The 21,572-nt window shown below is 47.0% G+C and overlaps 1 protein-coding gene across 1 annotated transcript in view; it reads left to right on the top strand.

Annotated features, from left to right (window-relative positions):
- Positions 1–21,364, top strand: part of LOC125748424 (copine-4) — a 43,489-nt gene extending 22,125 nt beyond the window's left edge. Inside the window, exons 8-16 of the mRNA XM_049024501.1 lie at positions 5,189–5,287; positions 6,152–6,238; positions 6,547–6,606; positions 7,509–7,642; positions 8,050–8,104; positions 8,314–8,365; positions 12,659–12,792; positions 13,890–14,126; positions 20,551–21,364. Of these exons, the coding sequence (XP_048880458.1) occupies positions 5,189–5,287; positions 6,152–6,238; positions 6,547–6,606; positions 7,509–7,642; positions 8,050–8,104; positions 8,314–8,365; positions 12,659–12,792; positions 13,890–14,126; positions 20,551–20,682 (990 nt within the window). The 3' untranslated portion in view covers positions 20,683–21,364. The remainder of the gene's footprint in view (positions 1–5,188; positions 5,288–6,151; positions 6,239–6,546; positions 6,607–7,508; positions 7,643–8,049; positions 8,105–8,313; positions 8,366–12,658; positions 12,793–13,889; positions 14,127–20,550) is intronic.
- The last annotated feature ends 208 nt before the right edge of the window (positions 21,365–21,572 follow it).

Here is a 21,572-nt window from a genome sequence, read left to right as displayed (position 1 = left end):
GCCGAATATAACATAATATAACGTAATGTGGAGTTTTCTGAGGGAGGTGCCGAATGTAACGTAATATAACGTAATGTGGAGTTTTCTGAGGGAGGTGCCGAATATAACGTAATATAACGTAATGTGGAGTTTTCTGAGAGAGGTGCCGAATGTAACGTAATATAACGTAATGTGGAGTTTTCTGAGGGAGGTGCCGAATGTAACGTAATATAACGTAATGTGGAGTTTTCTGAGGGAGGTGCCGAATATAACATAATATAACGTAATGTGGAGTTTTTTGAGGGAGGTGCCGAATGTAACGTAATATAACGTAATGTGGAGTTTTCTGAGGGAGGTGCCGAATGTAACGTAATATAACGTAATGTGGAGTTTTCTGAGGGAGGTGCCGAATGTAACGTAATATAACGTAATGTGGAGTTTTCTGAGGGAGGTGCCGAATGTAACGTAATATAACGTAATGTGGAGTTTTCTGAGAGAGGTGCCGAATGTAACGTAATATAACATAATGTGGAGTTTTCTGAGGGAGGTGCCGAATGTAACGTAATATAACGTAATGTGGAGTTTTCTGAGGGAGGTGCCGAATATAACGTAATATAACGTAATGTGGAGTTTTCTGAGAGAGGTGCCGAATGTAACGTAATATAACGTAATGTGGAGTTTTCTGAGGGAGGTGCCGAATGTAACGTAATATAACGTAATGTGGAGTTTTCTGAGGGAGGTGCCGAATGTAACGTAATATAACGTAATGTGGAGTTTTCTGAGGGAGGTGCCGAATGTAACGTAATATAACGTAATGTGGAGTTTTCTGAGGGAGGTGCCGAATGTAACGTAATATAACGTAATGTGGAGTTTTCTGAGGGAGGTGCCGAATGTAACGTAATATAACGTAATGTGGAGTTTTCTGAGGGAGGTGCCGAATGTAACGTAATATAACGTAATGTGGAGTTTTCTGAGGGAGGTGCCGAATGTAACGTAATATAACGTAATGTGGAGTTTTCTGAGGGAGGTGCCGAATGTAACGTAATATAACGTAATGTGGAGTTTTCTGAGGGAGGTGCCGAATGTAACGTAATATAACGTAATGTGGAGATTTCTTTTGATTTTCCAGAATGTGCCACAGAAGCCTGACTGGTGGATAAATCTTATAACACGACAGATGAATGCTGCAGATTTTATTCAGTTAATTGTTACTCGTTATCACAGACTGCTTAAAAAACCTAGAACAACATACGTTCTATTGCATCTGAAATGTTTGAGTTAAAGTCCAAGTGTGAATGGCGGGTGTGTCAAGGAGTGTTAAAGCCCTGGTGCAAGGTGACAGGCAATTTTATTCAGCATTACAAAATATTTCACATCACACCAACCATAGGCATCTCCAGAATAAATGTTAAAAGCCCCCTGTGAGAAATGGTTCTGCGATCTCTTGTTGAAAAACCAATTGAGTATAACTCCTGGAAAAAAAAAACCTAAGGTACTATTTCAGAAAGGAATATTCTGAAGGAGATGTGATCTCACATACTCACGTTAACAATGAATCAAATAGGAACTGCGGCAGTAAAGTAGTTTTGGTGCTCATCTGGTAGTCGGTCTGTGATCCAAAGATCTCTTAAGAGGAACTCGGTCTCATCAGGTGGCCAGTAGGGGATTGGCCTCCAAGACTTCATTTGATTGGATTTTGTGGAGCGGAACAGATGGAGCTGGCCAATCAGAGCGTGTTATTACTACCTAATGGGATTTAGTGGCTGATTGTAGGCTGTGAGTGTCCCAGATACAGATCTCTATGTCTCTATCTGCAGAATCTCCAAGCATTGAACTGGAACACTTAGAGAAGAATAAACAAATGCACACACTCTGCATGTCAGATTGGGCTGTTTTCTGAGGCTTTTTGAAGCCTGGAAGCCAGTAGCTGTTTTCAGGAGCCTAAGCAGGGGGGCTGTAATGGGGGGGGTTAAGAAGATTCCAAGGAGCCCTGACTGGGTCATAAAATTTTTTAAACATAATTGTATTGGTCTGCGCTGAGAGCCCAAAATCTCTAGCAGCCCCCTTGAGTATGATGCATTGCCTAAGTAGGATGTTTGAATGTCCAGATCAATAACTGTGTAATAAAATGGGGGGGCGGGGCAGAGCTTGTCCTGGAAGCTCCAGTAGCAAGGCAGGGATGGGCTGTAGATGGAAACCACAGTACCCAGAGGGAACCCCATGACAGCTCAGGGAGAACATGGAAACTCCACGCACAGAACCGCAGAGCAGTCAGGAACCATGGGCCCAGAGGTGTGAGGCAACAGTGCTCAGCACTGCACCACCATCACAGTGAAAAATTAGTTTAAAAAAAAAAAAAGCCTGTTAACCCCTTAGATACCCTGAGCTTTACGTTTCCTCCTTGGGCCTTGCCTGATTTCCCCCGGTGGCGAGGGTGGCGAGGGTGGCGAGCCCTGTTAGTGAAGCACGGGTCGATGGAGAGCCGACAGCATTCCGGAAGGTGCCACAGAAGGCGGGCAGCCCCAGGGCCTCAGACGGATAGTCAGGGTCAGGAATACAGATCCTCCATGGGGTGGTCAGACAGTGTCTCCCTGACACTTACTCACAGGGCCCTAACAGAGGGATGTAAAAGACACAGTGCAGTGCAGACTGTTACATTTATGTGTTTTACATGTCCTTATATTATTGCTTAAATTCAGTTGTATTCTGTTGCTGCTTTTCAGTATGAACCATGACCTTGTGCATTGGCTATGCACTAACAAAGGAGTAACTATCGACTACTGTCTCTCAGCATTGTTATGGATGTGGGGGCTGGGGGGGCTTTAGCCTAGATGATTGAAGGTGCCTCCCTTTTGAGGTGCTAAATGCCCATTTTTGATTCCCCTCCTCATTGCCCACCTTAGCCCTATTCCCCCCCCTCTGTATGTGGCTCTGCTGACTGTACTCCATAATCATGTCACATGTAGCAGTCTGCGGTACGGTGTGCTTCATAAATATCTCAGACCCCACAACCTAATGGGGACAATTTGCCTTCTGCCTTGGCCGAAAAAAGTGGAATTGCATTCCAAAATGTAGGCTAGCATCAATTTCATTCTGATTAAATATAAAAGCCCCACTTTCCCTATTTAACCACACACTCTGAAACACTTTTACCCTCCTGTGTGGGGAGTTAGACAGATGGAAAGCGACTAAGAGAAGCTGAACAGAGGGACTTAGGGTGCAGTTTGCCGCTGCACTAATACCATAGCTGCCTTGTCCGCAGTCTGAACCCAGGTCTCACTCCGGTGATTTTCACATTCTTCTTTCTCCAGATAGTGGGTCACAGAGAGAGCACTGAAGGGGCAGTGGGTGTCTGCTGGTGACAGTTGGGGTGGTCATGTCTCCTCTGTAGTGCGTGCCCGAGTCCCCGGAGAGGGTGCTGTGTTTGAAGTCCAAAGTCACTTGTGAAGTACCTTGCACTGCCTAAGGCATCTCCGTACGTCCTTCTTCAAGGTGTTCCCAAGGTCCTCAATACTCCTGTAACTCGCGTAAACTGTTTCTGACTGAAGTTGCATGCATTATTGCTCAAATGCAATTGCATTCTGTTGCCGCTTTTCAGTATGAATGGTATGAAAACCACAAATATTTTTTTCATCATCTGCAATTTTCTCTGTCTGTAATTATCAGTAATAGTCTGACCAAATCCATGTATTTGGCCTCTCTTGTAATCTCACTCTCTTCTCATGTGTGATAACCTGTTTGTTCTCATCTGTTCTCTTTGCAGTCTGCTGTTATCTGTAATAATTTCAGTCACATTGTCACTCTGGTGGTTCTGGCACAGGGACAAGACATAGTGCAGGTAGAAAAAGGTGGACGATCCAATGGTGGCTCATTAACAGAAGAGAAAACACAGGGAACACTACAAAACAGACCAGAGGAAAAAACCAGGACTAACTACAAAAGGTTAAGGGAACAAGGTCCAGGGAACAGGGCAACGAGGAGCGGGCAGGGAACAGGGGCAATGAGGAGCAGGCGGGGAACAAGGGCAATAAGGAGCAGGCGGGGAACAGGGGCAATGAGGAGCAGGCGGGGAACAGGGGCAATGAGGAGCAGGCGAGGAACGGGGCAACGAGGAGCAGGCGGGGAACAGGGGCAATGAGGAGCAGGCGGGGAACAGGGGCAATGAGGAGCAGGCGGGGAACAGGGGCAATGAGGAGCAGGCGGGGAACAGGGGCAACGACGAGCAGGCGAGGAACAGGGCAACGAGGAGCAGGCGAGGAACAGGGCAACGAGGAGCAGGCGAGGAACAGGGCAACGAGGAGCAGGCGAGGAACAGGGCAACGAGGAGCAGGCGGGGAACAGGGGCAACGAGGAGCAGGCGGGGAACAGGGTACAAATAATAAGTGGCATCTGCTGACCAAATGGGGGGAGAACATGAAACACTCGGACAGAGGGGTGCCAACCCTGACAAACGTTTGATTTCTGAATGAATGAATGAATGAATGAATGAATGACATGTCCTGGATGCTGCTGTGGCCCAGCTGTGAGCCCTGTGGCCTAACAGCTCTGACATCGCGGACTTCTTCCCTACCTGTGATGTCTCCTCGTGTCATGCGGGTTTCTTCTGCTCACTTCCGTTTTCTGCAGCAGGCAAACTGTCGTCGCTGAATTGCCCGTAGTGTCTAATTGTGTGTCTTGCAGTTGGCATCCTGTCTGAGGTGTTGCTTTCCTGCTACCCTGTACTAGATCTGGAAATGAATGGATGATATGTCATGCGTCACTGCCTTAGTAGTTAGCTGTTAGCTGTTAGGTATTAGGTATCATTGTCTTGCCTAATGACCTTAGTCAGCCTGCTGGAGAAGCTCAGACTTCTTGATGTATAATGTTTCAGAGACCCATGAACCTCAGAGTGCGTTTCTCATGTCTGCTAATGCACGATTTGCTGAAATGAATGAACATGAAATGAACATGAGAGCAGGCGAGGCGTTCATCAAAACACCTAGACGTGAGTCTCATAACTATGATGAGAAAAATTGGGGGGGGGGGATCTACTTGAACAGAAACCATAAATTTGAAGTGGCTCAATGAATTCAACAGACTGTCGTATCGACCCAAAAAGCCTACAGGGGAAACAGTGACCAATCAAGCTGTCCGGCCCATATTACTCCTAACAGAGAAGCTGAGCTGCATCCTCACCCCCCCACCCCACCCCCTCCACTCTCCGTTTCAGTGTACAGTATGGGACTGGGATTCCAACGGAAAGCACGACTACATCGGGGAGTTCCAGACGAATTTTAAAGAGATGAGAGGAGCCATGGATGGAAAACAGGTGAGGGACAAACGTGTGAGTGGCGTTGAGTCATTTATCAATGCTTAGTTTAATGCTAAGTTTAGTGCTTTGATTTCCTTATGTCATGGAATTAATAAAATTAGTATGTGCCACAGGTGCCCTCTCAAAATACGCACCACAAAAACCTTTGTTTGAAGGGGAACACCTCCTGCGTGTCACGTTTGAATGAAACCTACACGTATGTCACTGGAGATTTTTAATACCCTGTTATCAAACACTGGTTCCATTGCAAGCACGTTATGACACTACAAAACCCACCGTGGGGGTGGGGGGCTTGTAAGGAGACAGACAAGGGAGTCAAGCCCGCACCCAGTGAAGAGGCAGGCCCAGGTTTCACATGCAACAGAAGACATGGAACAGATCATGTGGTTACCTGTACATAAAAGTTAACGGTGAAACCCGATTGCAGCAATAAGGGCGGCGTAAGGTGGCGTGGGAACGGACACTAAAAGGGCCAAAGTTATGTGGGTTCTTCACTGTGCTGAAGTCATACTTCTGAGTGGCGCTCTGTGCTGCAGTAATGCCGCCGTTTGCTGCTCGGCGCTATTCGCTTGTTATCCTCCCACAGCTGCTCATCAAGGCGAGACAGAGAAGCTCCAAATCCGTATCTCAGGTCAGCAGGCAGTGACAGCTGGGTTAGCCTGTCACTGTCAGTGTCCCCAGCCGCAGTGATGATATTTCATTGTTCTGAGCTACATTGTTTTGTTTTCCCCCTGCCTTTGTGAGGAACGTCACCCCAAATTTACCCAAACAGGTGACTGTTAAACCTCTTTGGAAGGGATTTAGTCAAATCACAAACTTCGTGAAAAAGCTAATCTTTCTGCTCTGTTCTTTTTGGCTTAGATGCAGTGGGAATGTATAAACCCCAAGTACAAAATCAAGAAGAAGAACTACAAGAATTCTGGCATCGTCATTCTGAACCAATGTAAGGTGAGGCAGCTCTCTGCTCAGCTGTGGAGAATCTCTGCGTTAAAAGGTTCAGACGCAGATCTGAACCCTTAACCATCACACCCCTACTGTCCAGTGAGTGAATGATCATGACAGCTGTCAGGCCATTGGGAATGATAAAAGCACCGCCTTACTTTGAGTGCTATGCGCTCAGGGCGGATGGACGCAGGAAACGGACAATCAGGAAGGTTAAAAAGTGTCACCACAGGATGATCCCTCGCTCAGGTCGGGGCCCTCGCTTGAAGAGCCCCCCGAAGGTGGCGCTCTGATGCAGACGTTTTCTTACACAGATCATTAAGATGCACTCCTTCCTGGACTACATCATGGGTGGCTGCCAGATTCAGTTTACAGTGAGTATCTCTTCCGACGTGGGCTTTGGGTAAAATGTTCTCATGCTGCGAAGAGGACAGTTATGACAGAAAGCTTTTTAATTCTGTGCGAGGAAGGATCTGATCTACTTTACTTTAAAAATACATTTGCAAGTAAATAAACAAACAAGTAAACACATTTGATGATTATGACAGAATGTTGCTTCTGCCTGAGTCCATTGTACAAGTACAGCCTTTGTAATCACTTGATGTGTTTCATAGAACATTCATTAATATTACAGATAGACAAAACAGTGCTTTGGCCACTGGTCAGACTCTCATGCTTCGCAAAGTGTTTCTTGTAGCCCACAGTACCAGATACCTTTTAGAGCCCAGGCTTAGTCATTAGCAGATGGTCTGCTGGTATCACGCAGCTGAGAAAGTGACGCTTGTCACAGTGAAGTGAACAGCTGTGTCAGTCTCCTAGTGCCGCCCGGCACAGGTATGTGAGATGCGACCCCCTTGCACCAGCAGCATGAAGGGGTATGGGAGCCATGTGGTTCTGCATCTGCCGATTAGAGCCGCAGAGTTTAAATGGGCCGTTATCCTAGCTGTACAGGAGCCACCTAGCCTGCTGTAGACATTACGACAAACATTAAAGTTACATTAACAGAATTCATTATCAGCAAATTCGCCAGCCTTTGGGAGGTATTAAGGCCTCCATAAATCTAGAACTCGGCTGCCGCTTCATTCACAATGTCCATTTTCTTTTTTAACGGAAGCACCGGCAAGACCTCTTAGCATGCTTTGTAGATGGGGGCATGCTTTATTACCATCACAAGTGGTTTGATTAATGCCTTCCTGAGCGTGGGAAGCATAAATACTGAAAGCTCCTTTGACTAGAGCACGGCGGCTCCCTCTCTGACTGCCACTCGTCCCTCCAGGTAGCGATCGACTTCACAGCTTCCAACGGAGACCCCCGGAATAGCTGCTCCCTGCACTACATCCATCCATACCAGCCCAACGAGTACCTAAAGGCTCTTGTTGCTGTGGGGGAAATTTGCCAGGATTATGACAGGTGAATTTTGGCTAATCACACAGCAACACAGGTGCTCGGTGATAAGACACGGTACTGCCTGCTGGCTCTGTGACGTCCGTAAATGATGCAGATCGGAACTGTTGCTATTGCAGGGCTAGATTCCAGCTGCATCTGTAAGTAGCTCAGTCACTTCTCTGTCCAAAGTGGTGAGGGGGAAGGTGGCGTCCTTTTCTGGGGTAGGTTAAGCCAATATTCAGGAGTAGGCGACCGCCTCAAATATTAACGAAATGGATAATCAATTGTATTTGTCCCTTGTTGGATTAGTTATCTCCAAAGTTTTCAGTGCTATAAAAACCATGCAGCAGGTGGCGTAGCAGTTAAGATACTCTCATCTGACTCTCAGTGATAATACCTTCATTCTATGTGATTGTTTCATACCCATCCAGTGACAAAATGTTCCCAGCGTTTGGCTTCGGAGCTCGGATACCACCTGACTTTAAGGTGAATGGATTATGTGACCTTTGCAGAAAATGAGTGTTCGCATGAAAACCTATGTAGAAAGAAGGTGGAACCTGTGCATGAATGAGCTGGAAGTTGGCAAGATGCAGGCTTGGCTGTTCTTTTGTGTCTGCAATTTGGGTGAGACATGCATTTTATAGCCTTGTCTGTGTGTGTATCCCTCCATGATATCCCTTCTCCGTGTGCTCCAGGTCTCTCATGATTTTGCTGTGAACTTCAATGAGGAGAACCCAGAATGTGCAGGTTGGTGTTTTGCAACTTCTGCCACATCGGCACCTCTTCCTAAACTGAGTGAAAATGCAACGTCCATGCAGCTGTCTCTCCTCACGCGCGTCACATTCATAGCAAGTGTCAGAAACAGAACAGCTCAGCCTTCATGGAGACGAACTGCCATGTCTCAGCAGGTGCCCTTTTTTCAGGAAATCTGGGTCATATTTCACTGGAGCTCCCAAGGCCAAGAGTGGTTTCTTCGGGAGAAAAGTGTGACCTCACAGTGTAGTTTTAAAAAGATATAACTAGGGAGGGTGGATATACTTTACCAGGGAATTATGGTTGAACACTGCACAAAAGCTTGTAGATTAACCATCTGCAGGTTGATTGTTGCACACTGGCACTGTGGTACCATGTGATGTGCAAAAAGAAATTAGATTGGTGGAGATGTAGATTGGGCGGAGCATGTATTGCTTAAGAAAACAAAGTCTGCCTTCTTTCCACCTACAAACCCCTCTGAGCATTTCCTTTCTTAGCAAACATATATCGAAGGCTCCATGATGTGGTGGCGCTTGTGGTCACTGTGCTGTGCCCTCCTTGACTCAGTTGATGAGGTCTCCTGTGGGTTAAAGCCGCTTCTTCAGGAGGACTTGCAGGTCATCATGGGCTGGAGACCTGCAGCACTTCATCTCGACCCTGACCGATCCATCACATGACTAATTATGTGAGAGCTTCTTTGTGTCCGTTGGGAAGCATGTGGAAGTTTGTTTGGTCCAGCATCTCTATACGCTCTCGAATTTACATAGTAATTCTGCACTTTTCCCTGAGGATTTCTCACCTGCTGTCCTTTAAATTCTCTTTAGTTAGTTGAGACCTAACTGGGAAAATGTGTTAAAATATGTTATTAAAAATGTTCAGTCTGCAGAATCCCATTATGCTGCTTATCTCATAAAGCTTTGCTTTCATCAGACAGAAGCCTCTAATTAAAAGGACTCAGAGCAGTAAATACTGTGAATAATTTAATCAGGCGTGTCCTTTTAATCTAACATATTTCATAAAGCTATTTGTTAAAGAGCTACTGCAGGACATCCCAAAGAGTGCTGTCAGGGCTACACAGGCCACCAAACACAGCAGATGTCTATGTTCTTGCTGTCTGCTTGAGAGGAAAAGATGAAGAAAATGCCCATTTCCTTACACCTGGCGCATGGAGCGCCACCATTCAACCTGACATTTACAAAATGCGAATTTGATTTATGGCTAGATGTCTACTGGCCATCCAAAGTCGCATCAAGAGTGTGACTTGACCCGTCTTCAGGAGGGACCAGACACGGCTTAGTTTAACGTCAGAGGAGCGGGGCTGTGAGCACTGCCTGCAGAAATGCAAGCATTATGGGGGCCACTTCATTAACTCAAACTGTAAAGTGGCCCCTCTGAAATGTACTTTTCTAACAATATAATTAAGACGATAATAAATTCAGTAGCAATTTGGGTTTGATCTTTGAACATAAATAGCTTATTGCAAGACATTAGAACATGGTCTCTATCTGAGTACATGCTCAGCACCACTGACAGCTCAGCACCACTGACGGTTCAGCTATAGACAGGACAATGCAGTAGTCAGTTCTGCACCACTGACAGCCCAACATCACTGACAGCCCAACATCACTGATTGCTCAGCACCACTGACAGCTCAGTATCACTGACAACCCAACATCACGGACATGCCAGCACCACTGACAGCCCAGCACCACGGACAGCCCAACATCACGGACAGCCCAACATCACGGACAGCGCAGCACCACGGACAGCCCAACATCACAGACAGGCCAGCACCACGGACATGCCAGCATCACTGACAGCCCAGTACTATTGGCTGCCCGCCACTCTACACCATACTTATTTGTCATTCTCTGTCAGATGTCTTGTGTTTATAAAGTGATACCAGCTCAGACATCATTAAAGCAGTTGAATGAAACTAATTAAAAAGGTTACTCACTTGTGGAAGGTAGATAAACATCCGGCACAGCAGAGCAATCTGAGGGATGTTGCACTTGAAGGCTTCTTGTGATTGGGTGCAGATTCTTGAGGATAGGTGGGTGTCTGTGTGTGAATCTTTATAGCAGATGCCATGCTTTCCCATATTACAATAATGAGGACTGCCTTAAGGTGTCAAAATGTCGAATGGGGCACTATACTGAGGGGGATCCTGCTGCGATTTCCCTTGTAGATGTCCCCCCCCCAGGGGCATTGCTAGAGATTTAGGGCCCCATGAAAGCATATCATATTGGGCCCCCCAGTCCAGACCAATCCAGTTATTTTCCAAATTTTCTAGGCCCCTTGTCACTCAGGAGCTTTTGGAATAGTCTTAACTTTCTCCCGCCTGTTTAATGTTCAGTCTTCCCACCAATTAAAGAATTACATTCCTGCCTACCTATCTGAAGTTGATTCTATAAGTCCCGGTTGCATCAGATTCCTGTAGCACTTACTGGCTGTCAGATTTGATCTCATGCTGAATGAAGGCCAGTGAGTTAGCTCTCTGTGAAGCATGCCTGACGTGCCGCTTCAGATTAGCGGGATGACGCTGCAACATTTTGTATTGTGTGGAAAATTAAAGATTGATCTGCTCACTAAACTTAATGAAGTATAAACATGTCACAGGTCAGTACTTTCTGACCTCTTATAAGTGGTGAACGAGCTGATGAAATCTCTCGTCATCCACTGTGGAAAATGGGTGATCGTCCAATGAGGTTATCTCCATTATTTTAGTTTTTGTGTCTTTAGCTCTGGGGCTGCTACCTTTGAATATTGATAAAGACACAGAAACACTGTTGACTTCTCTGGGCCTGAGCTCATTTAAGATGGACTGAGGCAATTAGAAAACTGTCCTGTGGTCTGACAAATCAGAATTTCAGATTCTTTTTGGAAATCATGGACACCACATCCTCCGAGATAAAGAGGAGAGCTTGCTATCTCCCAGCTTGTTATGAGCGGACAGTTTAAAAGCCAGCATCCGTGATGGTATGGGGGTGCATTAGTGCCCATGGCTTGGGTAGCTTGCACAACTGGGAAGGCACCATTAATGCTGAACGATATATACAGGTTTTGGAGCAACATTTGCTGCCATCCAGACAATGTCTTTTTCAGAGAAGGCCTTGGATATTTCAGCAAAACAATGCCAAACTGCATTCTGCGTGTATCACAACAGCATGGCTCCATAGTACAGGAGTCCGAGTGCTAGACTGACCTGCCTGCAGTCAGATCTGTCACCCGTTGAAAGCATCTGGCAACTATGAAACAAAAAACACAGCAAATGAGACGCTGAACAGTTAAACAATTGAAACCTTATATCAGGCAAGAATGGGACAACATTTCACTTTCAGAACTGCAACTGGTCTCCTCAGTTCCCAAACATTCATAGTGTCATTAAAAGAAGAGGTGATGCAACACAGTGGTAAACATACCCCTATCTCAACTTTTTTTTTTAACTGTGTTGCTGGCATCAATTCAAATTGAGCATATATTTGTCATAAAACAGTAACATATCTCAGTTTCTGTCATGACTTGAGAGATAAAGGACTTGAGGGTATGTACTGAGGTGAAATAAAAGGGATTTATTGAAAAATGAACAAAATGGAAACAAACTGGACAACGAGGGATCAAATGTGTGAGGATTGACAACCAGGAAGGGAACAGACAATAGGAGGGTTTGATGTCAATGACTGGACTGGGGTATAATGAAGGAGCTAATGAGAGGCAGCTGGGAATGATTTATGTGAGGGTAAGGTAAGGAGAAGTAAGACAAATGAGTATCAGGCGTGGCTTGTTAGGGCCATGCTAGGAGGAGATGGAGCGTCAATTGGACATGGTGGACAGGGCGTGACAGTTTCAACATATGATATGTTGTCTTTATTCTACTTGCAATTAAATATGGGTTTATTCGATTTGCGAGTCATCGCATTGTTTTTATTTACATTTTACACAACGTCTCAACTTTTTTTAAAATGAGGCTGTACTATGGTGACAAACAGCAGCTTGTGACGGTTTTCAGAAGCAGGAGCAGTCTGCATGAAACATGCAGATTTGATGAAGTCACAGTAGAAGCTGCGCTTTTGTGGTTTGAGCAGCAAGAGGCCATCAGGCAGGTTGAAGTCCTTTAAATTCCCATTAGAATAATAGAGTTTGCTTTGTCTGATTGCACATGTGTAGAAGCACGATGAGCATGGTTATTAATAAGCTGTATCTGGAACATACGAAGCACTTGGTCTTGCAGATTGTGATGTGTAAGCAGTCATTTTTGTTGAAACACTGCCATTCTATCGCGTGCAGGTATCCAGGGTGTGGTCGAGGCATACCAGAGCTGCCTGCCCAAGATCCAGCTCTATGGCCCCACCAACATCGCCCCCATCATACAGAAGGTGGCCCACTCCGCTTCCCAGGAGATGCACACCAAGGAGGCCATGGTGAGAGAGCGATCCTTCCCCTTAGCTACACCCTCCCCCATGTAAGTGTTACTCACATTGACCCGTTTGCGGAACCCAAGTCTGAGCCTTGCCTGAACATGTGTTTGCTGAAGATGAGTAGAGGAAGTTGCCCTGTGGGAACGGACATGTGGTAACTTCTCCCACATCATTACTGATGACATTATCCCAGTGAGGCTGACACAATGAAGGTCTGTGTCTCGTTCTCCTTCGTTATCACAGTGATGAATTGGCATGACATGTAGTCAGAGCTGCCTAAAGCTAATTTAGGGTGACCAGTAAGCCACAGAAGTAAAGGAATTAGCTCGTAATAACCTTAATGTGCTCCATCAACCATTCATCTTTTAAGCACCAAGCAGGGTTGCTGGGAGCCTGTCTCTCTGGGTACACAACAGGACAAGATTGACGGGGACAGATTGTGACAGTCAGTTTCACCTGATCTGTGTTTCTTTTTCACTCGCGATGAGAGAGATCCACCTACCCAGGGACTGGGTGTTGGGTTAACTGGTAAGATAGAGGGTCAGTTGGGTCCTGTGTTCATGGATAGTATATGTTTTTTCTGTTTATAATTCAGTTATACAAATCACTGTGTATTGGAAGAAAATACTAATGGTACTGTGTAGGCATCAGAGTTTTCATGAATTCATTCATCATTACTTACGATAACTATACATGTTATTCATGCCCTACACAAGCAGCGAGAAGAAACTTCTAGAGTCAAGATGGTTTCCGTATCAATTCAATATCACGTGTATAGCTAGATGTGGGATGTAGGGATTTGTTTGAACTTGACTGGGCTTTTCAGTTATGTTGGAATGGGAAAGTGTTTGACTGTGATTGGTTGGTGAAGTTGTGTGGGGGTTTGTCTGAATGGGATTGACTGGTTTTAGGTTAACTGGTTTGTATGTTGTTGGGAGGCCCGAGAGAGATTCAGTGTATCTATCTTTAGATAAACACTGCTGAAGTCCAGGCTCCTTAGCCAGCCCATGGTCACCCATTTATCCTCCTACCTTCATCGCTCGGCCACCTCTTCCAATCTCGCTCTGCACTGCCTCCTCCTCCTCCTCCTCCCCTGGCAGCAATACTTCATCCTGCTCATCCTGACGGACGGCGTCATCACTGACATGGCGGACACACGGGAGGCCATCGTGCACGCCTCCCACCTGCCCATGTCGGTCATCATCGTGGGTGTGGGCAACGCCGACTTCAGCGACATGCAGATGCTGGACGGCGACGACGGCATCCTGCGCTCGCCCAAGGGGGAGCCCGTGCTCAGGGACATCGTGCAGTTCGTGCCCTTCCGCAACGTCAAGCACGTGGGTGTCTCTTCGCCGCCGTGTCTCGGGCCTCTAGGGTCTTCTGTTACCTCCCCATTTAACCACACAATGAATCTGGTAACGGACAGCCTGTTTGACTTGTAACTGCGCATGTGAGGCTTCAGATCAGTACTTTCCAGTACTTTCGGATACTTTGACATTATTATGTACTCAATCAGCTGCGTGAACTTTTACAGCAGGATTCTGCTCATGTGAAAATGTCTTCACTGTGGTGTTCTCTGTAATGCAGTGATATGTGTTCTCTGAGATTCCTGGGGATATTATTTCCCCCAGGACATGGCTCACCGTCCTGTGGTCTCCATGCTCTGTTAAATAGTTCTTTCCTTAACCTGAAGGATTCGGAATCTGTTTTCGAAATATGATTACGGGAGGGAATTTGGTGCCAAAAGGCCACAGGGACAACAGGCAGCGCAGGATTGGAAATAATGAGACAGTGTGGATGGAAATGGCAACACGTAAGACTCATTTCCCATCACTGAAGCACTCTGCATGCACACACACCCATCCGCATCCACACACGCAAGGCAATGCAGGCGCACGCTCACACGTACCCTGACACGCAGTCTGGCAGCTCAGCAAGCCTTGATGGTCACACTCCAGCAATCCCACCCTCCTCTGAGGTAAAAGACGGTTAGAGGCAAGAGGCAGCCTCATTCAGGCATGTCGACAGACAATTTCAGACGTCGCATAAACTAACGCAGGAAGCTATTGTCCTGCTGGAGTCGTACAATTGTCTGTTTTATATTTTAATTATGAGACCTACTGATGCATGCAAACCGCGCCCTAATTTCTCACCAGTTGCAGAGGACAATGATGACTTTTTGAATGGACAGAAGCTGCGTGGGGTTTTAAAAAGCACATTTCCTTTAAACAATCATCGAGAGAGGGTGCCAGCTCCCCCATAGGCTCTCGCACGCGCAGTGGACACGGTAGTTAGTTTAACATTTGGGAAGCGACTGCGGCCCGTTCATTTCCCACATAGATGAAAGGAGACAAGACAAAGTGTACTGCAGTCACTTTTACGCATAAAATGCAGAATTTCAGACACAGTCTTCCATCCTTCTCCAAATGAGACGAGAGGCTGTTTTCCCTTAATGAAAAAAACTCTCACAGGAGAGCCGCGGCTGATTGAATTTGTTGAATATGCGTTTCTCGGATATGGAAATGGAAAGGGGGGGGGGGGGGGGAGTTGGCAGCTCACAAAAATGACTGCTTAAAAAGAGACAAAATGAAGCCAGACTGGTACAGAGGAAGGAACATATAGACAATTAGCATCCAGCGGTGGTGAAGATGAGCCTGCAGATGCAATGATAGCACTTTCTGTGTGTCCTGTGAAGTTGAGTTTGGGGGATTCTCCAGTCAGGGAGACATTAAGTGCTAATGAGCTCGCGGCACCTAATCTTTGGGGAGAGAGGAATGGAGAGACGGGAGACGAGATGGAAGAGAAATTATTCCAGTAGAGGGTTCATGGAAGCAAAATCGAATGAGACGTCAAGGCGGGAAGTAGATGGGCACAGAAGACAAGAGGTTACATGGAAAAGGAGGAATGGAATAGAAAAGAGAGTGATGATCAAAAGGGAGAGGAAGAAATGAGAGAGAGAAGGCTGATGACAATCCTGCGAGGTTCCCACACATCAGCCTTTATGACTGTCCCACACATACACACTCACACACATGTGACTGGACCTGATCCACATACTTGTATCAGCTTGCAGCCTTGTGGAGTCCCAAGGCTGAATTGGTGCCCAAATCCAGGGAAACCCTGCGGTCTCACAGTTCTCAAACATGGAGACACCCTGAAGAAATATTGTCAATAACCATGGCGACACACTGCAGCCACATGGACTGTAACCATAATAACGCCCATGCTGTCCTTTGTGAAATATTTTGAAACATTGCTGTTCTGACTAGGTGGCCATTCCTTCTCCCCACAATCAATATTCCTGACACACGCAGGACTGGACCTGATTGACCCAGATAGTCAGCTCTCTCCCTAAGGCTGTGCTGGCTTCTCTGGGCCCTTCCGAGCCTGCGGCCTAACATCAGCAAGGGGATATTTCACAGATAATCATGTGGTCTGACTCTATCTGTTAGCCTGAATATCCTCAGGGTGCTGATCTGCCTGTTGTCCAAACCTTATGACTCTCATATAGGTAATTTCCAAGCATTTAAAATGAAGGCGCTTCATGCAATATCTTTGTCTAAGCATTCTGGAGTCATTTATCTAACATAAAATGTACCTCAGAGGTATGTGCTTAACACAAGCTATACCTTAGAGTATTTTGCTCTACCTAGTTGAGTGTTTTTCACACCTTGTCCATTTATAGAATTGCGATACTTTATTAATCCCCACACGAAATTGGGTAGTTTTCCTGCTTTGCATGAGACATAAAATCCATCTGAAGCCAAGCAGGTTTGGGACTGGCTAATGCTTGCATGGGAGACCAACTTGGAAAGCTGGTTTGCCACTGGAGGAGGTGCTGGTGTGGCTGACAGCTTAGCCCATCCTGTGGTCTGTATGAATCCCAAAGCTCCAGTGCAGTGACTGTGACACTGTGGCTAACAGGATAGCCCATCCTGTGGTCTGTATGAATCCCAAAGCTCCAGTGCAGTGATGGAGACACTGTGGCTAACAGCTTAGCCCATCCTGTGGTCTGTATGAATCCCAAAGCTCCAGTGCAGTGATGGAGACACTGTGGCTAACAGCTTAGCCCATCCTGTGGTCTGTATGAATCCCAAAGCTCCAGTGCAGTGACTGTGACACTGTGGCTAACAGGATAGCCCATCCTGTGGTCTGTATGAATCCCAAAGCTCTAGTGCAGTGATGGGGACACTGTGGCTAACAGCTTAGCCCATCCTGTGGTCTGTATGAATCCCAAAGCTCCAGTGCAGTGACTGTGACACTGTGGCTAACAGGATAGCCCATCCTGTGGTCTGTATGAATCCCAAAGCTCCAGTGCAGTGATGGGGACACTGTGGCTAACAGCTTAGCCCATCCTGTGGTCTGTATGAATCCCAAAGCTCCAGTGCAGTGACTGTGACACTGTGGCTAACAGGATAGCCCATCCTGTGGTCTGTATGAATCCCAAAGCTCCAGTGCAGTGATGGGGACACTGGCTAACAGCTTAGCCCATCCTGTGGTCTGTATGAATCCCAAAGCGCCAGTGCAGTGACTGTGACACTGTGGCTAACAGGATAGCCCATCCTGTGGTCTGTATGAATCCCAAAGCTCCAGTGCAGTGATGGGGACACTGTGGCTAACAGCTTAGCCCATCCTGTGGTCTGTATGAATCCCAAAGCTCCAGTGCAGTGATGGGGACACTGTGGCTAACAGCTTAGCCCATCCTGTGGTCTGTATGAATCCCAAAGCTCCAGTGCAGTGACTGTGACACTGTGGCTAACAGGATAGCCCATCCTGTGGTCTGTATGAATCCCAAAGCTCTAGTGCAATGATGGGGACACTGTGGCTAACAGCTTAGCCCATCCTGTGGTCTGTATGAATCCCAAAGCTCCAGTGCAGTGACTGTGACACTGTGGCTAACAGGATAGCCCATCCTGTGGTCTGTATGAATCCCAAAGCTCCAGTGCAGTGATGGGGACACTGTGGCTAACAGCTTAGCCCATCCTGTGGTCTGTATGAATCCCAAAGCTCCAGTGCAGTGACTGTGACACTGTGGCTAACAGGATAGCCCATCCTGTGGTCTGTATGAATCCCAAAGCTCCAGTGCAGTGATGGGGACACTGGCTAACAGCTTAGCCCATCCTGTGGTCTGTATGAATCCCAAAGCTCCAGTGCAGTGACTGTGACACTGTGGCTAACAGGATAGCCCATCCTGTGGTCTGTATGAATCCCAAAGCTCTAGTGCAGTGATGGGGACACTGTGGCTAACAGCTTAGCCCATCCTGTGGTCTGTATGAATCCCAAAGCTCCAGTGCAGTGACTGTGACACTGTGGCTAACAGGATAGCCCATCCTGTGGTCTGTATGAATCCCAAAGCTCCAGTGCAGTGATGGGGACACTGTGGCTAACAGCTTAGCCCATCCTGTGGTCTGTATGAATCCCAAAGCTCCAGTGCAGTGACTGTGACACTGTGGCTAACAGGATAGCCCATCCTGTGGTCTGTATGAATCCCAAAGCTCCAGTGCAGTGATGGGGACACTGGCTAACAGCTTAGCCCATCCTGTGGTCTGTATGAATCCCAAAGCGCCAGTGCAGTGACTGTGACACTGTGGCTAACAGGATAGCCCATCCTGTGGTCTGTATGAATCCCAAAGCTCCAGTGCAGTGATGGGGACACTGTGGCTAACAGCTTAGCCCATCCTGTGGTCTGTATGAATCCCAAAGCTCCAGTGCAGTGATGGGGACACTGTGGCTAACAGCTTAGCCCATCCTGTGGTCTGTATGAATCCCAAAGCTCCAGTGCAGTGACTGTGACACTGTGGCTAACAGGATAGCCCATCCTGTGGTCTGTATGAATCCCAAAGCTCTAGTGCAATGATGGGGACACTGTGGCTAACAGCTTAGCCCATCCTGTGGTCTGTATGAATCCCAAAGCTCCAGTGCAGTGACTGTGACACTGTGGCTAACAGGATAGCCCATCCTGTGGTCTGTATGAATCCCAAAGCTCCAGTGCAGTGATGGGGACACTGTGGCTAACAGCTTAGCCCATCCTGTGGTCTGTATGAATCCCAAAGCTCCAGTGCAGTGACTGTGACACTGTGGCTAACAGGATAGCCCATCCTGTGGTCTGTATGAATCCCAAAGCTCCAGTGCAGTGATGGGGACACTGGCTAACAGCTTAGCCCATCCTGTGGTCTGTATGAATCCCAAAGCTCCAGTGCAGTGACTGTGACACTGTGGCTAACAGGATAGCCCATCCTGTGGTCTGTATGAATCCCAAAGCTCCAGTGCAGTGATGGGGACACTGTGGCTAACAGCTTAGCCCATCCTGTGGTCTGTATGAATCCCAAAGCTCCAGTGCAGTGATGGGGACACTGTGGCTAACAGCTTAGCCCATCCTGTGGTCTGTATGAATCCCAAAGCTCTAGTGCAGTGATGGGGACACTGTGGCTAACAGCTTAGAACATCCTGTGGTCTGTATAAATCCCAAAGCTCCAGTGCAGTGACTGTGACACTGTGGCTAACAGGATAGCCCATCCTGTGGTCTGTATGAATCCCAAAGCTCCAGTGCAGTGATGGGGACACTGTGGCTAACAGGATAGCCCATCCTGTGGTCTGTATGAATCCCAAAGCTCCAGTGCAGTGATGGGGACACTGTGGCTAACAGCTTAGCCCATCCTGTGGTCTGTATGAATCCCAAAGCTCCAGTGCAGTGATGGGGACACTGTGGCTAACAGCTTAGCCCATCCTGTGGTCTGTATGAATCCCAAAGCTCTAGTGCAGTGATGGGGACACTGTGGCTAACAGCTTAGAACATCCTGTGGTCTGTATAAATCCCAAAGCTCCAGTGCAGTGACTGTGACACTGTGGCTAACAGGATAGCCCATCCTGTGGTCTGTATGAATCCCAAAGCTCCAGTGCAGTGATGGGGACACTGTGGCTAACAGCTTAGCCCATCCTGTGGTCTGTATGAATCCCAAAGCTCCAGTGCAGTGATGGGGACACTGTGGCTAACAGCTTAGCCCATCCTGTGGTTTGTATGAATCCCCAAGCTCCAGTGCAGTGACTGTGACACTGTGCTGTAAAAATGTAGCTGTCCTTCAGATAAGATGTAAAACCGAGGTCCTGACTCTGCCAGGTCATAAAAGATCTCTGGGTACCCTTCAAAGAGAGGGGCGGCACCTTCCTGCCCCCTCCCCACATTATGGCTGCCATCATTAAGGTGGGGGCTACACGGTGGTGGTGGAAGTGGCTCCTCATTGGTTCTGTAAAGTGCTTTGGGTGTCTTGAAAAGCACGTATATAAATGTGTGTGTGTGTGTGATGTTTTACACTGTTTTTCAATGTTGTAGAGCACTCAGTACATTGTATAGCAGCTAAGGAATGAGATTGGCTTTGGGCTACAGGCTCATTTCCTGCTGCTGAGCCTGTGGGCTTTGGGTTACAGGCTCATTTCCTGCTGCTGAGCCTGTGGGCTTTGGGCTACAGGCTCATTTCCTGCTGCTGTACCTTTGGGCTACAGGCTCATTTCCTGTGGCTGAGCCTGTGGGTTTTGGGCTACAGGCTCATTTCCTGCTGCCGAGCCTGTGGGCTTTGGGTTACGGCTCATTTCCTGCTGCTGTACCTTTGGGCTTTGGGCTACAGGCTCATTTCCTGCTGCTGTACCTTTGGGCTTTGGGCTACAGGCTCATTTCCTGCTGCTGTACCTTTGGGCTACAGGCTCATTTCCCGCCGCTGCACCTGCGGGTTTTGCTGCCATCAGGTAAATGTGTCCTTTCCACAGGCCTCGCCTGCGGCTTTGGCGAAAACCGTCCTGGCAGAGGTCCCAAACCAGGTGGTTGACTACTACAACAGCAAGGGGATCAAGCCCAAGTGCATGTCGGAGTATGAGTCTTCCAGGACGTTTGGCCCCTAGGCCAGGAGCACAACGGCTCGACATCGCCCTCAAAGAAACGGCATGTTTCAGCTCTTCTTAACGTCCTTTTTGCATGTACGGTCACTGAAGCTTGCATCTCTGACCAGTTGTATCGTGAAAGACTGTTTGTATCCTTAGAGACAGTTTGTATGGAAAAAACAAGCAAATGAATATTTAATGTAACGAACTGCAGTGATCAGATTTACGTACAGTATGAGCATGCTGACCTGCAAGGTCTCCGCGTTAGTTTTTATACGGGTTTGTTGAAATTTCTTACATTTCGTAATATTCTTACATTGTAAAGCATTTTGGACCACTGGAGAATTATTAGTTGTATGTATTAGAGCCATTTGCATCTTCCAGTCAGACAAGGCAAGTGGATGCATGGACATGCATGTTCCGCGTGTCAGTGATAAGAAATTGGGCCTTTTCCATTGTTTTTGTTGTCCTTTAAACATATTGTGAAGGATCAGTGGTGGCATTAATGCCACTGGTGTCCTGCAGCATGATGATCTGTAACCTAAATGAGCATGTTTAGGCTCCTGCAAACATGGGTAGTCAGGGTGTTGCGGTGGGAGCTGCTGGTGCCATACAGGACGGAAAGGCGCTTGGGCCTTATTTCCGTAGGATTTGTTTGTTTTCGAGTGAAGAAATAAACAAAGAAATCTGGGTGGTCTCAAAATCCGTGTGCCCAAATTTTGTCTATTTTCTTAATCTAAACACACAAGGAATCCACAAAACGAACAAACAAATGGAAACAGAGGTAAGACTGCTTAAAGGATGTCTTCAGTTTTGTTCACCACGATTTTTCTGTGAGTTCTTGTAAGCCAGGGCTCATGGTGACCCTGAGCCAGATGAGACAAAGAACCACCTATAAGGCTGAGAATAAA

The sequence above is a fragment of the Brienomyrus brachyistius genome, chromosome 9 (assembly GCF_023856365.1).
Source record: "Brienomyrus brachyistius isolate T26 chromosome 9, BBRACH_0.4, whole genome shotgun sequence".
NCBI classification, from domain to species: domain Eukaryota; kingdom Metazoa; phylum Chordata; class Actinopteri; order Osteoglossiformes; family Mormyridae; genus Brienomyrus; species Brienomyrus brachyistius.
The sequence above is the reverse complement of the archived record's forward strand: the minus strand, read 5'-3'. Positions and strand labels throughout refer to the sequence as shown.